This window comes from Lepidochelys olivacea, assembly GCF_965140295.1.
Source record: "Lepidochelys olivacea isolate rLepOli2 genome assembly, chromosome: 14".
Taxonomy (NCBI): Eukaryota; Metazoa; Chordata; order Testudines; family Cheloniidae; genus Lepidochelys; species Lepidochelys olivacea.
The window spans coordinates 38,987,784-39,006,158 of record NC_140424.1 but is presented as its reverse complement, the minus strand read 5'-3'; the positions used below and the strand labels follow the sequence as shown (position 1 = coordinate 39,006,158).

General features: G+C 50.4%; 1 protein-coding gene across 1 annotated transcript in view; it reads right to left on the bottom strand.

The window, feature by feature from the left end:
- Positions 1-12,506, bottom strand: part of LOC311530871 (zinc finger protein RFP-like) — a gene marked incomplete at its 5' end in the record, with an annotated part of 49,467 nt that extends 36,961 nt beyond the window's left edge. The window contains 7 exons of the mRNA XM_084647855.1: positions 4,263-4,651; positions 5,567-5,626; positions 7,248-7,363; positions 8,081-8,103; positions 8,415-8,645; positions 10,147-10,242; positions 12,090-12,506. Coding sequence (XP_084503981.1) covers positions 4,263-4,651; positions 5,567-5,626; positions 7,248-7,363; positions 8,081-8,103; positions 8,415-8,645; positions 10,147-10,242; positions 12,090-12,506 — 1,332 coding nt within the window. The remainder of the gene's footprint in view (positions 1-4,262; positions 4,652-5,566; positions 5,627-7,247; positions 7,364-8,080; positions 8,104-8,414; positions 8,646-10,146; positions 10,243-12,089) is intronic.
- Positions 12,507-18,375: the final 5,869 nt, after the last annotated feature.

The following is an 18,375-nucleotide window of genomic DNA, read 5'->3' as shown; positions in this document are numbered from 1 at the left end:
CTGGTTGCGAATGAACAGCTGCACTAGGGGACAGACGGATGTGGGGTGGCAGGAACACAGAATACTACAATTATTTCGATGTAGTTTGGGGAGAAGGTGGAGTCCCCCACACCTGCCCCTCAGGTCCCCTCCGCTCCTCCCGGATTGAATTGGCCTCGTTAGCACTCACCCCCCCACACTTGGTAAGGCAACTCCCATCCTTTCATGTGCTGTCTATTTATACCTGCCTACTGTATTTTTGACTCCATGCATCTGATGAAGTGGGTCATAACCCAACGGAAGCTTATGCCCAAATAAATGTGTTAGTCTCTAAGGTGCCACAAGGACTCCTCGGTTTTTTTGCTGATACAGACTAACACGGCTACCACTCTGAAATCTGCTCCTCCTGCAGCTCCAGGGGTTCTTCACACCTCCCCCTCCCATCTCTGGGGCTGCAAGAAGGGAGGGAGAGGGGCTTGCAGAGGTCATAGAGCTCAAAGGTTGGGTAGACCTGAGTCTTCCCGGGTCATAGAGATAAGCCAGAAGGCTGGGTAGATGGGAGTGCTCCAGGTCATAGGGGTTAGGAGGACTGTGGCTAGAGAACCCTATTTTTCCACTCCCAGTGGGCTGTTCCCCCCATGTCTGAGTGACACAGTCTGACCCAGGATCCCCAGAGTCCTCCTGGATCATAGAGGACAGTGGCGAACAGGCTGCACAATGCGTGGGGGGGACAATGAGATCAGCTTCTCTACCTCGCTCAATGAATGCTCTCTGTGGATTGACAGTGCACAGGCTGAGACCCAAAGCCATCTCCAGGGTCACAGAGACGGCGCTGTCTGGGAGTAGAGAGGCTGATCTCAGGGTTTGCAGTGGTATTTTCACCCCCTCCCCCAGTACCAGGTTTACCATGGCCCACGCTCCAAAGGGGCCCCGGCCCAACCTGCTCTTCTCCGCCTCCCCCCACCCCTGGGGCTTTTGCTGCAGGCCACGTGCCGCTGGCAGCCAAGCTCCTCCCTTGGGGGAGGAGCCGGAGATGAGGTGTGGGCGGGGCCATGGCAAAGGGGGTGCAATCAGGGAATACCCCTTCCAGCCCCCTGCTGTGAGCCGCTCAGGGCAGGGGGCTGGGAGCACCCCCATGACCCCAGTCCACATCCCCAGCCCCCTGCCCTGACTCCTGCACCTCCCTCACTCACCCCCATCCCTGACTCCTGCACCCCCCCCACATCCCCACCCCCACCCTGAGCACCAAACAGGAGCTCCTGCACCCTGCCCTGACATTCCCATCTGCACACCTCGCACCAAACAAGAGCTGCCCCAGGTAAGCACTCCACACCCCAACCTCCTGCCCCAACCTGAGCCCCCTCCCTCACCCTAACTCCTGGCCAGACCCTGCACCCCAACCCCAGCCCGCTCCTGCACCCTAACCCCCTCCCAGACCCTGCACCCCAGCCCTGACTCCTGCACCCCCCCACATACCCAGCCCTCCCACACCCCATGCCCTGACTCCTGCACACACATCCCCATCCCCACACCTCGCACCAAATAGGAGCTCCTGCACTCCCCCGCCCCCCGACATTCCCACCTGCACCCCTCACACCCAATGGGAGCTGCCCCAGGTAAGTGCTCCACACCCCAAGCCTGAGCCCCCTCCCTCATTCTAGTTCCTGGCCGGACCCTGCACCCCAACCCCCAGCCTGCTCTTGCACCCTAACTCCCTCCCAGATCCTGCACCCTGCGCTCTGATCCCCCTTCTGCACCCTAAGTCCTGGCCAGACCCCACACCCCAATGTTTTTTTACATTTTTTTTAATAAAGGGCTCGTATCCAAAGCGCTTTACACTAGTTAGCTAACGGTACAAACAATATTTGGAAAGATCATAAGTGATCCGCCGAGGCCCGCAGCGATTTTCAAGTGGTCTGTGGAAAAATAAGTTAGCCTACAAAAACAATCAAGGTACCGCACTTTATTTTCATTGACTTGCTATTACTTTTAGGAGGAGGATGAAGAAAGAAAGAATGTAAAACGGGGGCAGGAGGGAGATAAGAGAGAATGTTCTTTTTCTTGGCGGGGTCCCAAGGAGGAGCCCCCAAAATGAAGCTGAGCACAAGGCCGGGGGGCCCCACTAACTCTAAATCCACCACTGGCTGTCACGCCACCTGGGCTGGGGATACTGTGTCAGCTGATCCCCACAGTCTTCAACCTACCTGGGCACTACAGCAGACATGGCCCTGCCCACTAGCGCCTCTCCACTCCCTAGCCCACCCACCACTTGCTTCCCCACCCCCACCCCCGGTTGACTGAGTGTCCGGTTAGCAGGGCTGACTGGAAAGTAGGAGTCCGGTTATAGGAGTAACCACATTAGCCACCTGATCTCTTAGTTCTCTAACACCTTCAGTTGGCACCTTGCAGGGGTGGGGCCCAGGCCATCAGTTGCCAGGAGACAGGGTGTCAGCCATTCTCTGTGCAGACAGCATCACACCTGCCTAGGGCTCTGCAAAAATCACACACCCTTATCCCACCACCTAGATACTTAAGAAATGCATAGGGGAAACTGAGGCACCCACACATTATTCAGAGAAAACATTAAGAACTTTCCCACTTTGTCACACTGGAGGAGGGGCAGCTCAGTGCAGAGAGAGACAAAGAGAATGGGCTAGAAGGTAGGTACCTGCTCTATGTGGGCAGGGGCGGTGGGGTGGGATCCTGTTTACCTCCTCCCCAGCCCTGCTGTGCTTGCAGTTTACTCCCAGCCCCTCCCTTGCTCCAGGGACCAACCCTAGCTCCCACCCTGCTGAGCTTTTGCCTCCGGCCCCTGCCTTGCTCCAGTCAGCAGGAACTAATCCTCCCCCCATGACACACTGTGCTCATCTTGCCCCTGGCCCCTGCCTCGCTCCAGCTGGGGACCAATCCTTCCCCCCCTCCCATGCCCCGCTCTCAGGGTGGATAAAAATCAATGATTGATTTTTTTATTTAAATCGGATTTTATTGATAAAATGCTTTTTGAGGAAAAAAAAAACCCATCTAAAGATAGTTTTAATTAAGATATCTTTGAGCCATAATGTATCTCATCATAGAATAGGGATTATAAATTCTAATTCTATCGTATGAGTACATTATTCATGTAATGTTTAAGAAAAGTTGTGTAAATGAGTTCCAATACTTCATGGATTAGGGACCCAAACGTATGGGGTTCCACAGGCTTCTGTATAGATTATGTAGGTTAATCTTTCTATCTACCCAATGGGATTCAGTGCTCAGTCTAGAAGACACCATCAGAGATGCTTAGTTTTGCAGTTCTCAAACTGTGGCTTTGTGTCTCCAGAGGTAACATGCTTGTTAACAGCAAAAAATGTTTTAAAATAAATAAATAATATATAGAGGTGAGAAATAACAGACCTCAACTCTATTGTCCCTCTGCAAATTTGTGTACACACAGTCAATCCCTTACCACTCTCTAAAAGTGAAAAGTTTAAAAAAGTTCAGTGAATAGACCATTGTTGGGGGCGGAATAGATCTGGACCAGGACAAGAAGGCTGGAGATAAATGTGAGAAGTGAGGGATATATGCTTTTTTGTTAAAATATTATATGTTTTCTGTTGAAGAAAAAAAATTCAGAATACTTAAAGTTGTTCTTTTAGTTAAATAAAATAATGTAAATGTCTGTCTGGTGATGTCCTCCTCCTAATACAGCCTTGCAAGAAAATCCTCCAAATATTAATGATTAACCTGTTGAATGGGAAGTAGTTCACCTCCCAGTGACTTCACAAATATCTGCTTCAATTACCTTTGGAAAATGAAAATAACCAAACAATCATTCATTGTCTGATATAGCTGTAAAACTCACCTGAAAAGTTTTCAAAATAAATCACGGTTTACAAATGTATAGTGCATGCCTTCTAAAAATGAAACCTGCATCTATCTCTGAGTTGTGAAGAATATGTATTAAGGTTGTAACAACCAACAAGAATGTACTTTTATGTGGAAACCATGATTAAATTGAGTCTTCCTGAGAGGTGATTTAAATCATGATTTAAATCAAATCCACCCTGCCCGCTGTGCTCTTGCCCCTGGCCCTTTCATTCCCCAGGGGGCCCCACAAATAGGTTTGGTGCCGGCACAAAAAGTCAAGCCAGCCCTGCCCACCCCACCCCATCTCAGGAACACAATCTGAGCTGGGTGTCTGGGTCCCAGACCTGTAGCCAGGGTCGGATTCTCTCCCGATTGAATGAGGCTGGGGGGAAAGTGAAGATTGGGGCCCCATCACCAGCATCGATAAATATCACCTGCCTCCGGTCACAGTCCAGACAAACCCGGATCCTGCTGGGGACCCGGCTCAGGGGCAGGGGGGTCACAGGGGAGGTGAGAGCCCGGAACTGACCCCACCACCGCCGCACAGCCCAGATCCCCTCCTCAGGGCTACAGCTGATCCCTCCCTTCCTCCTCACAGATTCCCTGGCCACCCCCACGGCCCAGAATCGCCCATCCCCCACCTCCACCTCCCAGCAATGTCTCCCTGAGGTGAATCCCTCACAGCCCAGCACACAGGGATCAGAGTCAAATCTTCCAGGGTTTTTGGGCAGATGCTGGCGTGTGTCTCCCCATCTCACACTTTTCCGATCCTCAGACAGGATGAGGATGGGATGAGCCGTGTCAGGATCCAGAGTCACATTCACTGGGGAGAGAGAATCCGAGTGTTAGGGGCAGAGCTCAGCCCTGGGGGAGGCTGGGACCATTTCTCACTCTCCCCAGCAGCCCCGTTCTGGTTGGGACAGGCCTGGATCCCAGGGAGCTGCCTCTGTCCTGGGCACCTGAGATTGAGCAGAGATGTCACTGCAGTTCTTCAGCCTGTTTAATAGGAGCCACTTTACTGGTTTCTCATTTCCTTGCAGGGGTCCCCTGCTGGGGCTGCTCCACTCCCAGCATCAGAGACACAGCCAGGAAGGTGTCAAGAAGGTTTTAGCGAGAAAGGAGCAGAGGAGGCAGGTACCAGGCCAGCTATAAACCCCACAGCAGAGGGAAACTATAAACCCCTAATGCAGCCTCCACTCCCAGGCCAGGGAACAGAGAGGAAGGTGCAGCACTGGGGAAGAGCCGCTTAACACCAGTGAGTAGGAGGTGGCATTGGGTGGGGGAGCCCCATCCCCAGCCCAGAGAGAAGGGAGGAGCTGACAGCCTTGGAGGGAGAGCGTCTCCCCAATGCAGGAAGCAGTGAGCAGCTCCAATGGGAGAGCCCTGCCCTGCCCAGAGGAAAGGCAGGATGTTGGAGAAGAGCGATGGGGAGACCTCTTGCACCAGGGTAGAGCAGAGGGATGTGTCAGCCCTCAGGGCAAAGAGCTCTGTTCAGGTGCTGCTCCGTGCCACTGTTTCTATTCATCTGTTTGGGCATGAACGCAGCATCAAAGTCAGTGTCACGAGTGTTTGTGTGACTTCAGCATAGGATCTCCTCCCTGTTTAATGTGCTTATTTATGGGGCTGTGTGTGTCGTGGGCGGTGTCGGTTTGATTGGTAACTTTAGCTACAATCCCATGAAGATGTTTTCACTGGAATTTTCTCATAATTTAAAGACAATCTCCACCTGCAAACTCACCCTGTCTGTGTGCTCCGAGGGGTTCCCCTCTTGGTGTCTCCAGTGCAGACAGCAGAGTGTCTGGTGGTGGAAAGGAGAAAAGAGACGAGAGTTCAGGCTTTCATATTTATGACAGCATCCCCACGCTGAACTCCTAGACAGTTTTCATCATGACAGAGAAACAGACAGAGAGGCCCAGAGACACACTCACATATTTAATATAAACTAATCTGAAACCTTCTCTTTCCTCTCTCATTCAGGTATCTCTCAGCAATGGAACCAACATCCTTGCAGCCTCACAACCATCCCAAGACACATAATCCATTAAACAGATTTACTTTCTCCTCATCAACCCCTCCCACCCTTCAGATTCCAGCTGGTTTGCTTGCTGCCTTTTGTTGTAACCTAGACCCAGATCATGCAAAGACTTTGGCATAAAAGTAACTTTATCCACTTTGGTCCCTTTGACACTAACAGGATGTTGAGAGTTTGCAAAATCCTGGTTCTAATTGTGAGCTGTTGGGTCTGTTTACTCAGCATTTATACTGACTGACTTGGCTTTGGCCTGATTAGCAGTTTGCTTGACATAAGAAGGTCACTTAAGGCAACAATTCCCTTATCAAGTGATGTGTTCCTAAGTTACTGTGTGGTTCAAATTCCTCTTTGTCCCACATAATATGCTTAAGGAGAACAGACACCCAAAATGTACTACCCAGAGCGATAAGCAAAGTCCAAAAATTCCTATGTGGAGGAAAGGGTCAAAGTGAGCTATGCATAATTAGCGGTAATAAACCAATGAGAAAAGAGAATAACATGAATATATCTTGGAGCGCAAAGCCCTGCCAATAAAAAAGTTCATGCATGAGAATTGTGTGAGTTATATAAGATATGAATATTAAATAACACTCAAAGGTGATTGGAAAAGAACTAATAAATATGTAATTTGGATGTGTATAATTGTAAGGGATAGTCAGAGCTTCATAGGAGAAATCCCCTGTGACCCGCCTATGCCCCAGGAGAAGGGAACTGGACAACACTTCTTTCTATATGCGATGGCAAGTAGCAAATATCCCAAGGGCTGGTGATGGGGCAGTAGATTGGGAGGGCTCTGAGTTATAGAGAATTCTTTGCCTGGTGTGTCTGGCTGTTGGGTCTTGCTAAAATGCTCAGTGTCCAACTGACCACCATATTTGGGGTCGGGAAGGAATTTTTCCTGATGTCAGATTGGCAGAGAGCATGGGGGTTTTTCGCCTTCCTCTGCGGTGTGGGGCATGGATCGTTAGCAGATATTAAACTAGAATAAATGGTGCATTCTCTGTATCTTGAAGTTGTTAAACCATGATTTGAGGACTTCAGTAACTCAGCCAAAGGTTAGGGGTCAAGTGTAGGAGTGGGTGGGCGAAGTTCTGAGGCCTGCAATGAGCAGGAGGTCAGACTAGATGATCATCATGGTCCCTTCTGGCCTTAAAGTCTATGAGTAATTTCTTACTTTAACAGTAATTATCATTGCAAGGCAGGCTTTTCGTAGAGATAAAGGTATGAATTAATCAACCTGAGTGTCTTGCACCCAAAGTGTGTGGCATTCTCACCCAACAACTAAATAGATCCATCATCTAATTCTGAACCAATTGGCCAGAGCCATTCTCCTCCCCCAGTCTCAGAGGCTCATCCTAATTTCCCCTCCTAGATCCCTTCTCGGTACCTTTGAACTTCCTCAAAGTCTCCATTACAGCAATAGTTTTCTGGGGGAAACCACTGAGTCTCACTTCCAGTTCAGTAGAAATTTCCATTGCCTGCTGGAACTTCCCCTTCTCACACCTAGACAGAAACAATGTCACGTGGTTTTATTTCCTGTAGTGACTCATGAGTTCTGGCGAGCGAGTCGCTGCTCTAAGGGGCCTGGAGTTACAATTCCTCGACTTCTCCCAGCCTTGGAGCAAGTGCAACACAGCCCATGGCCGTGAAACATTCCCACTTAAGGTCCCATTAATCTTCTTCAGCTCTCGCCTAGAGAGACCAGCTCTGGAGATAAGAAGGGAATTGAGCCTCCGTGGCCAATTCACTCCTTGGCCTCCATGCTCTGAGGGACAGGAGGTTCCCATGCAAAGTGCTGTAGAAATCTGTCCACTAGGAACTACACTGAGACACCAACTCCCCCTTCCCCAGCTCATTCCACACAGATATCAGGAGGGAAAATCTCGTGACCATGGCTGCCCTGGGCTGAATGGTGACCAGGGCCCCAGCAGTGACAGGCCCATATTCCATCCCCACAATCCTGAGGCAGCCAGTCCCCCAGGGATGTGACATCGCTAGGAAATACTTGAGGTCAGACTTTCCCACTGAATGGAGAACTCCCGAGTCTTCTATAAAAGGGTGAGAACCTGAGGATGAAGTTGGTCAGAGAGATTTGTATTCAAAATGTGACCTTTCCTCACACATTTGGCTGCAGAGCCCTGTGGAGATGTGGCTCAGAGCTTGGAGCTGGTTATTCTCAGTATTGTGAAGTGTGAGGGGGAGTGAGGGAGAGCCACGTACCTGCTCAAGATGCTTCTGACATCCTAGAGGAGAGAGAGAAAAGAATCTCAGTCCCATCTGACACACACAGGGGATCCTAGGGAAGGGATTTAGCAAGTACGGGGAAAAGAGCCCCTGCCCTGACCCAGAGCCATGAATTAGCTGAGCTAATCGGGCTTTTCCATCTCTAATATCTCTGTGTCTGTAACTCTGTAAAGAACAATAGTCATTCACACGTCAGGAATGCACACGCCAAGTTACACCGAGATCTCTGACTGCTGGACCCCATTGCTTATGATTCAGGAGCCCTCCCTTCCCTGTGTGGGGATCTGGGATGTTTCTCACTCAGTCTCACCTGCAGGAATTCACTCGCTGGCTTCTGACCCTTCCCCTCCATCTCACTGATCAAATCACTGAGATGGGAAATCTGCTTCGAAAGCTTACTGACATTTTCATTCTGTATCTTCACAATCTCCTCATCCAGCTTGTCCAGCTGGGCCAGCAGGAGTCGTTCTTGTTCCTCCAGGAACCACCGTAGTTTCTGAAATTCAGACACAATCTTCTGCCTCTTTGTTTCTGTCTGTTTCTAGAATAAATAAGGAAAGGGCTGGTCAGGAACATGGATGAAGCCTGAGGGCCTTTCATACAGTCTTACAAGAGAGAGTTTCTTTACAATCACTAAGACATCGGTGTAGGGACCAGGACATGAGCCATCAGGCCTATTGCTCAGAGCTGCAGTTGGAAGTCAGAAACTACAGCCAAAGTCAGACCTGAGTCAAAGTCAGGATCTCACCAAGGGCTGAGGATGGAGTCAAGACCAGGAGTCATGCCAAAGCCTGAGCCAGAATCAGTGTCTGGAGTCACACGGGGGATCAGGACTGGAGTCGGAGTCAGGCACCCTCGCGAAGGGTCAAGCTGGAGTCAGATAGCAGTACTGCAGGCCAGACCTGAGTCAGGAACAATGCCAGGGCAAAGCTAGAGTTCAGGGCCAGTCCAGCAGCAGATTGGGAGTTCACTCAGTTGTTTGGACAACTTTCCATGACTCCTGCTGGCGTAATTCATGCATCCAAACGTCTGCTCCAATCAGGAGCTTCGTAGGCAGATCTTCTGGTGGGCCAGAGTTCCACTAGCCCCTCCCCTGCTGGCTCTGGAGAGCGGTCGGGTTGTGGTGATCATCTGGGACCTGTGGACTGGGGTTCAAAATCAGGGGTTCAAAATCTTTCACATCGTGGCACTGGACACTACATTCTCATCACACGGGAGAGGATTTTCTTACAGCTTCCCATTTGGCCCCAATGTCTCTTAAAGGGATGTCTCCATATCTGATGTGGTTTGGACACTGTGTCCGATGGCCTCAGGGGGTACATCTACACAGCAGCTGGCCTCCAAGCCCAGGGCCACACTCAGGCTCTTGCAGCTCATGCTACCGCACCAACAACAGCTGTGTAGACATTGGGCCTCCGGCTGGAGTGCAGTGTGGGAGAAGTTTTGTAAACGTCACAAGGAACAGTAATTACCTCATTAATTAAAACACATCTTAGATGCTGTTGTCTTTCTCCGTGGAGAGAACATTTGTGATACACACACTTGTGTACACACACACACACACACACACTTAGAGTATCCCATGATCATGGAGAAACACACACAAGACCACATTCACCAAGGCCACAGAGAAATTGACCAACAAACAACCCTCCCATCTCCGTGTCCTGGCAGGTGAAGAACTGAAGGGTTCATGCAGGGTTCATGCACTAGGAAACATTCAGGGCACACCCTGCTCCTTCCAAGGACATGAACCATGGGAAGTCGCCCAGAGGACATGAACCGTGGGAAGCCTCCCCGGACTGGGCTCAAGGCCCGAGAGCAAGGAATGTAGTAGATAGAAGCTGGTAAATAAGAATATTAATCAAAGTCATATTATTCCTTTTGCTGTTTTCCTTTTGCTGTTGGAGTATGTAATGTGCATGAGTAGAAGGAGAATAAAAGAGAGGGTGGAAAGCCAACACGGCAGACCAGCCTGCTTGCTTGCTAAAAGCTTTGTTTGTCTTGCATTTGAACCACAACAAAGAATAACTGGCACCTACCAGATACTCCTGGCCTCTCTTCTCTCCAGCCTCTTTAAATCCCAGCAGCTTTTCTCTCTCTTCCCTCAGAGTCTGCAAATGGGCCTGGATTTTGTCCTGACAAACAGAAATGATTTGGTGGGTTCATTTTGAGGCTGACTGTCCGTTTGTAGGGGGCGTTTTTCCACCTAAAATGCAAGATATGTCCGTCTTCCTAGCTAGACTAGGTGCGGGAGGTAACATCTTCTATTGGCCGAACTCCTGTTGTGAGAGAGGCAAGCCTTCGAGCTTACACAGAGCTCAGCTCTGGGGAACATACTCTTTCCTAGACCTGAGCTCTGCCAAGCTCGAAGGCTTGTCATTCACCCACAGAAGCTGGCCATGAGTGGATATTACTTCACCTACCTTGTCTTTCTAATATCCCGGGACCAACATGGTTACAACAACACTGTGTACAACAGTGGGTTCTTCTAGATGTAGAACATCAGCGACACCAAGGAAATGAAACTTTATTTGTGGAATCTGGGAGTGTTTTATATTCAGAGTTGAGTTATTACGTCCACTTTTGCCATCAATTTAAACCGGCAGGAAACTGGTGTCACATGGTGGTAAATCTATAAAGCTGTTTTTGAGCAGATTTAAGAAACAGTGATATCAATCCCAGAAGCCTCTGGGGCAGCCATATAAGCTGGGATGCTCAAAGGAACCCAACTCCATTGGCTTTCAGCCCTGAAGCCTGGGGATGGGACGGGTTGGACAGCACTGATCTAAGGCCTAGGGCAAACCCCATTAGATGTGTTGATTTGTGTTAGGAACAGCTGGGGTTTGCCCTCGTGCTGTCCTAGCCCCTTTCCCTGGCAATGGCCTCTGAGTAGCGACCCCACCGTCCGCAGCAAAGGTCCCGGAAGCGGTGGATTCTGAGAGATTTGCATAAGCTGCAGCATGGGACTAACAGAACCACTCTGGCTAGTCCTTGCCCACGTACACAACAGAACAGGTCAGACTGACACCGGTCAGCTCCAGCCTGGGGTTAGTTTTGCTGCAACCCAGTGCAATCCCAGTGGTACTTGGCATGGACCTGAGCTGTTTGGAGCCCTTTTGTATGTGGACTGAAAGTGCTCGGGGTCCACATGGTGTTTAGCCCAGTGATCTGCTTTAGTGCAGGCTGGCAGCATCTGAGTTTAACCCCTCATGGAGCAACACGGGAGTTCAGAATCCCAGTGAGAAACCTCCTCTCGCTGCTGGGCCCGAGGCCTTTCTCAAGGAGTCTTTCCCTGCTAATGGCCGCACTTCATCACTGCTCAGTGCTGCTGAGGGGGGCACTGTAGCCTAGTGGTTAGGACGCTGGACTGGGTCTTGGAAAAGCGGGATTTATACCCAGCTCTGCCACTGACCCACTGAGTGATCTTGGACAAGGCACTTCCCCTCACTCTGCCTCGGTTTCCCCTCCCACCCTTTGTCTCTCTTGTCCAGTTAGACTGTAAATGGCCCACAATTGAGGTCAGCGCTCATCTGGGGTCTGTAGGGGCTGATGGGATGCAAATAACAATAATAAACTCTGTGATAAATCAGTAATAACAGCCCCAGCTTGTAACTCCCGCTTCTCCAGCTTGAATGCAGCACTGTCACATAGACCGACCGGCAGCTCTTGTGAGTCAAACCTCACTGATCATTTAACAGCTTCCAGGCTACAGAAAGTTCCCTTAGTTCACGGGTGGGAGCCGGGTTTGAAAAGATTCAGCTGCTTAAAGAAAACTTTCCCACATCAGACAAATTTAAAATCCTCCTTTGTTGCCTTTCTCGTCAGGCTGGAGTCTCATTAATTTGTACAGCCTCTTTCATGCAGTGAAGGCTACACACAGCTGAATAACATAGTTACACCTGTTTCGGGCAACTTGTGATGCCAGTAATCTGTAATTAAAAGCCTAAGTTATTACCCATTAGACTGGATAGCAACTCGGTACCTTGTACTCCTGGGCAGCTTCCTGTAAGGGAACCACCATGTGAGCGCGGTGAGCCCGGGACTCTCTGCAGATCACACAGATGGGGGTTTGATCCTCTTCACAGAACAGTTTCAAAGCCTCCTGGTGTTCCCCACACACCCCGTCCCCTCTTGCTCCTTTCGCTGCCTGTAAACTCAGCCGTTTGGCGATTTCTACAACATTTGCCAGCTGCCTGTTGGGCCTGAGGTTTCTCTGTTGCACAGTTTCTCTGCACTGAGGGCAGGAGGCGGCTGTATCGGATCCCACCCAGCACTGGGCGATGCAGGCTCGGCAGAAATTGTGCCCACACTCCAGAGTGACAGGTTCTCTGAAATACTCCAGACAGACGGGACATGTCGCTTCCTCCTGGAGACTTTTCACGGGGTTCTCTGCAGCCATGGCTCCCTCTGGGCAGTGTAACAGGGTAACTTATGTTTCAATTTCCTGAGTTCACACTATGCCTCACCTGCAGCAACAACTGGGTGTTTCCCTTCCTGGAACTGACTCGTGCTGTTGGCTAAGCAGGAATGAGCCCATTGTGAATTTCAGCCCTGGAGGCTTTAGTGAAAAATGTGCCACTAGGGCTTTGATCCTGCAATCAGTCCTTTAGCTTGTGTGGGACTTGACAGGGGCATCCGTGATGCTGAGCCTGCAGAAGCAGGGGAAAAGATCTTACTCTTCATCAAAAAAGATAAAGGAGAATGTTTGTTTTTATATTTAGGTTCTTAGACCTTAGCTGGAGAACTCAGGCCAGAAAACATAAACTGTTCCTTTTGTTTCTGAGTGACAAGGTTTCACTCTGGTCACGTTCTCAACCTTTTCTACTCTGCCATGTGACCAAGAAGCTTCCCAATTTATTCAAACGGGAGCTGAGATTCTCATGGTATCACAGGATTCTAGGAGCTGGGGATTTTTAGGAAACACACCAGGTACTGAAAGACTCGAGATGAAATCATGAGAATTTGTGGCAACCCGAGTGATTTGATGTGGAAAAGAAATGGCTCTATTTCTGACTATTGAAGGTCCTTCTCTGCCTCCCATCCCTGTACCATATGTTTAGCCTCACAAGACTGCTGTGAGGTGGGGAAGTGCTATGACCCCATTTCAAAGAGAGGAACACCCGGCGCAGAGCAGAGAAGCGACTGCCTGAAGCCGCGCAGGAAGACTGTTACAGAGCAGGGAATTGAACCTGGGTCTTCCAAGTGAAGAGTTAAACCACCGGACCAGACTTTCTGTCTGCGTTAGGAGCCTGGGAAAGGAGGTGTCACGGTGTATGGAAACCCCATCCCCTTTTGGGGCAGGGTGTGGTTGTGATGCTACCCAACTATCCCAACTATCTGTTACAATCTACCCAACTATCCCTAGGCTGAGAGCTGCATGACCAGTGGCCGGGGGAGGTGACTGCCGGGATAGGGGGCCCTGAGCCCTCCCTGCTCCCCCGGGTCCTGGCCCAGGGCCCAGTCAGCGGTGAGTGCGGTCACCCCCCAGTCAGCAGGGGTCCCACCGCAACATGCTGACCTTCCTTGGGTGGGAGATACCACTCGCGCCACCTCCCTGGGCCACTTCCTACCGTGTCCCCTGAAGTCGGCGTCCGTATGTCATCGGGGTCTCTGAGCTCTTCAGTGAGGCTCCCTAGGTTTCCGAGTCCGCTCCTGGGCAGGATCCTCGGTGGTCAGCCTGGGCACATGCCCAGCATGGTCTGAGGGGTGAGACTTCCACCATCCATAGTGTTGGGTTAACTCTTTCTTGCCTAGTGGGGGGTATGCACACCCCATCACAGGAGGATAAAGACAAAGATACACGCAGGGAAAATACATCAACAAAGTTTGTCTAATAAACCTCTCACTGACCCTCCCACAATCACTGGGCCAGCCCTGTGCAGAGTCAGGGGATCACAGTCGACAGGAATCGAGTACATGGTGAGATTGAAAATAGATGATTTTCTCAGGCCTGCTCTAGAATACTCAGGCTGCCTCTGAATGCAGTCACAGTCTGTGTTCAGGGCCCAGCTGACCACAGCCCTTCCCCTCTCCTGGTCTGTTTGTGTTCCCAAGAGAAACTTCTCCACCTGTGACCGCTGCTTCTAATCAGATCCCTTGGGAGGACCAGATGAGAAACAAACATCTCTCCCTCGCCCACAATCTCTGCAAGTCCCTGCTCCTCATCCGGTGGGGAAATACAGTAAAAAAGAGTCTGTTTGGATTCTAAGCTGGTGACATTGCTTCCTCCCCAGCAGCTCCCCCAGCTGGTTGGCTCAAGTTTAATAACCGAAACCCCACCTATGTGGGCAGTGGCTGAAGGTCCCTGTGTGGCTGTTCAGGGCCCTATGGGGAATGTGCTGGGATCTTGGCCTGGTCCCTAGCAGGGCAGGTCTCCCTGTCACACATAAACCTAACCAGCAACTTCTGCGCTGATTGGCCCCTTTGTCAGCAGTCGCAGGGGAGAAACCAAGGGCTCAATGAAGTGAGGAGCTCCTCTCGCCCCCAGGCAGGGGTGGCAGGGTTGTATAATTTTTGGTGAGGCCCAGAACGGGTCGAGTTTCCTTCCCCGCCCCCACCCGCCTAAGGCTCTGGGAGGGAGTTTGGGTACTTGGTGTGGGCACGGGGCTGGGACAAAGAGTTGGGGTGTGGGGCTGGGCCATGGATGAGGAGTTTGGGGTGCAGCAGACAGGCTGCCCCAGGGCTGGAGGCCAGAGAGGACTCCCCACAGCCCTCTTCCCACCAACAGCAGTGAGCTCTGGGGAACGGTCCCCCTCCTCTCCCGTCCTGGCACGACACTCACCCAAGCCCCCCCAGACTGCTGCTCAGGAGGTCCAGCCAGGATAAGCCCCCCACCCAGAGTCAACTTGGAATCACCTGCCGGGCGGATGGAGCTGCCATGCACCTTCTCCCTCCGCAGGTGTAGCAGCCACCTCAGCCTGGCCCTGGCGCTGCTCCCTCGTAGCCAGCAGCAGCAGTGGCCGGCCAGGGAGCGCAGCCTGGAGCTGCAGGGGGCAAGCACCCGCTGCCCGGGGCAGGCAGTGACGCTCGGGGGAAGCGCGCAGGGATGGCAGGCAGGGCCGGGGGAGAGACCCGGCCCCGAATGAGGGTGAAGCCGCCCTGCCCCAGCCCTGAATTTGCTGGAGCCCGGGCACCACGGGCCCCAATAACTCGGCACCCCTGCCCCCAGGCCAGGCTGGGGCCTTTTGGCTGAGGGCAGCATATGTGAGGGCAGCTGGCATTGGGTCTCCTGCATTGCCCAGGTAAACAGAGAACTCCAGACCCCAAGGGGCTCAGGCAGCAGCCGCAGGGGAGGGCGGGGTGCATCTGGGAGCCTGGAAGAAGCCACCTGAGAAGAGGAAATTCAAGTGTGGTGGAGAAGCCGTGATAGCTCCTGAAGCTTCTGGGGATGTAGCCAGTTCCCTGGAAACGACGTGGCAGGAACTGAACAACGTGGCTCACGGAGATCGTGTAGCAACTGAGGTGAGTAAAGCGGAGCCACACCTGTGACTACCCCAGCCTAGCTGTTCTCTGGCTGAAGGATTTTCTTTAAGGGGAAGGAAATCGCTGTTGCTCTGTTGCTGCTGAATGTATTTCTTCAGATGTGTAGCGAGCCATCAAACACATTCACCCTGCTGCTGGGTCAGGTACCTGGATCTTTCTCTCCGTATTTCAAAGCAGAGCAGAGTTATAATAGTAATAAAAAAAATCACAAGTGGCAGGATACAATATATAACTCCTCTGACTGTAGGGTGCAGAGTGCCCAGCTGATTAGAGAAGTACCACAGCAGCGTGGCGTAATTTTGTAAATTTGTAGCGTAGAGCTGCCCTGAGATAGGCAGTTGGGGACGGCCCCTTTGCACCTTTCTGAGTAAATGGTGGCTCTGTTCATGGGTGTCAGATCTTATGTCACTCCACAAATGTAGGCTAAAGATTAATACAAAGTCTAGGTGTTATACCAATAAATTAAAAACCAGCAGGATCTTATTAAAGGGAAAAAGGCAAAATACCACATTTATTGTGAATACAGAAAGAATCATAGTAAGCAGTTAGTTATCGCTATAGCATTCCATTCAATCTCATATTTATTCACACATTCATTCATACAAACACACACACACAGAGGTTCTGCAAGGTTGTTATCATAGTTACCAGCCTTAGAGTTGCTCATGCCAAGCCACTGGCCAGGTGGCCTGGACATGAGGAGGTGAGGAGGAAGCAGGGCCTTGTCAGATGCTCATCTGATGCTCCTGGAAGTTGGTTTGCAGAATCAGACCCCAAAGTTCTCACTTTTTAGAGTCTATTTTTATAGGAATTTCTTCCTATGCCAGTCTATGGGAATTGCTTCATCATGCTGTTGCTGAATCAATCAGCAGATAGCACATTCCTGATGGCTCCGTGCTGCTAGATGTTATCTTGTTCTTTGGTTCTCCCATTCTTGAGGCTGTTGGGTGGATTCCAGTCTGCCCTCTGGGGGTCCTCTGGTTATTTCCACTTGACGCCTTCTTCAGCCGATGGACACTGGATTCTCAGGCTGGCACCTCCCTGATCATTCAGTTATTATCCACACCAAGCATCCATCCACATACATCCTCTATTTCTATTTTAATCACAATTGTTAATACAACAAAAGGGCGGGGAGTCTCTGGGTGCTGTTTCTGTTGTTACAGAGTATTGCTTTGAGTCTCTCTCTCTGTGAATTGTTTTGAGAACAGACTGTCTTAGAATGTACTAACACAATTAGCAGCTTGCAAGTTTCACACATAGAGGGAGAGAAACAGCACCAAAAAACAAGAGACCTCTTAATTAGTAATACCCTGGAATTTAAACTATGGGGAATCAAACTCATTTGTGATTTTAATACAGAACTTCTTTAATATGATCCAACATAGGTGAAATGTTACTCTTTATTTAGCTTCTTTAATCAGGTGGATTTTTACACGTCCACAAAACTGGAGCCCAGCTGTGGGACTTGTCACTAAAATTTTACCGCAACATTAATCAATATATTGAAATAGCTACATAGAACCACAACTCTGCATGGAGCTTTTCAGGATTGATGCTGCAGTGATCTATCCACTGGGGGACCCACCAAATCAACCCCCGGTCATTCTACCAGAATGAGATGAGTCAGGGGAGTCGACCGGAGAGTTTCTCCTGTTGACCCAATGCGGTATGGACCCCACTGTAAGTAGATCAAAGCTACTTCAACTTAACAACTTGCGTAGCTTAGGTTGACTTTTCCTTGTGATGTAAACCTGCCCTCAGAGACAAGATCTTGTCTCCATCCCCCGTTGATACACAGATTGCTAGATTCTGCTGCTCGCCCACAACGTGTGGGCATTCTGACACCTCCTTCAGATCCTTGCTTGAAACACTCCTCTGCCAGGATGCCTACAAAAAACCTTTGCAGTGGTGAGGCAGCTGGTGTGCTGAGAGCACGGCTGATCATGCTGCCCAGGGCTGTCTCATTGTGTTCCTTGGTTCCCGCCATGTCTGTGTGATGGACTGTACCTCTGTGTTCTCCCCTTTTGCAGGATTATGATAAAGGTTGTACAAAGTCTGCCTTGTGAGAGATCATTTGAAATGAAGGTCTGGTCTACACCACAGAGTTAGGTCAACACAAGGCAGCTTACAGTGCTGCATTGACTCAACCAATTTGGGGCGGGATGTGGGGGGGGGGGGGGGGAATCCCATGTCTGCCCTCAAAAGTCACAGGTGGGAAATTAAAGGGATATAGACAAGAAGCATGTTTTATATGTTTCATTGACCTTAAGTAAATGCAGGCTTACAAGGAGCAGAGAGGGAACTTTCATAACCAGACCACAAGGCAAAAACATCCACAAATTTGAAGTGTTGTTCTGAAACGGACTAAAGTGGAGACACTGTCCATGAATTAACGGGTGGAATTACAGTCTCACTTTCAGAAACATTTTATACATCTCTATCTCCATCTCCCTCTCACTTTCCCTTTCCTGTTCACTTTTCTTTCATTTCATCCAGTTTTCCACAGCGTTTTCTCTAGCACTCGTTCTCCATCGGTTTAGTTCTCTGAGGGTATGTCTACACTACCTGCCGGATCGGTGGGCAGCGATTGATCCAGCAAGGGTCGATTTATCGCATTTAGTGTAGACGCGATAAATCGACCCCCAGCGTTCTCCCATCGACTCCTGTACTCCAATCCCGCGAGAGTCACGGGCGAAGTCGACGGGGGAGCGGCAGCAATCGACTCACCACCGTGAAGATGCCGCAGTAAGTGGATCTAAGTATGTCGACTTCAGCTACGTTAT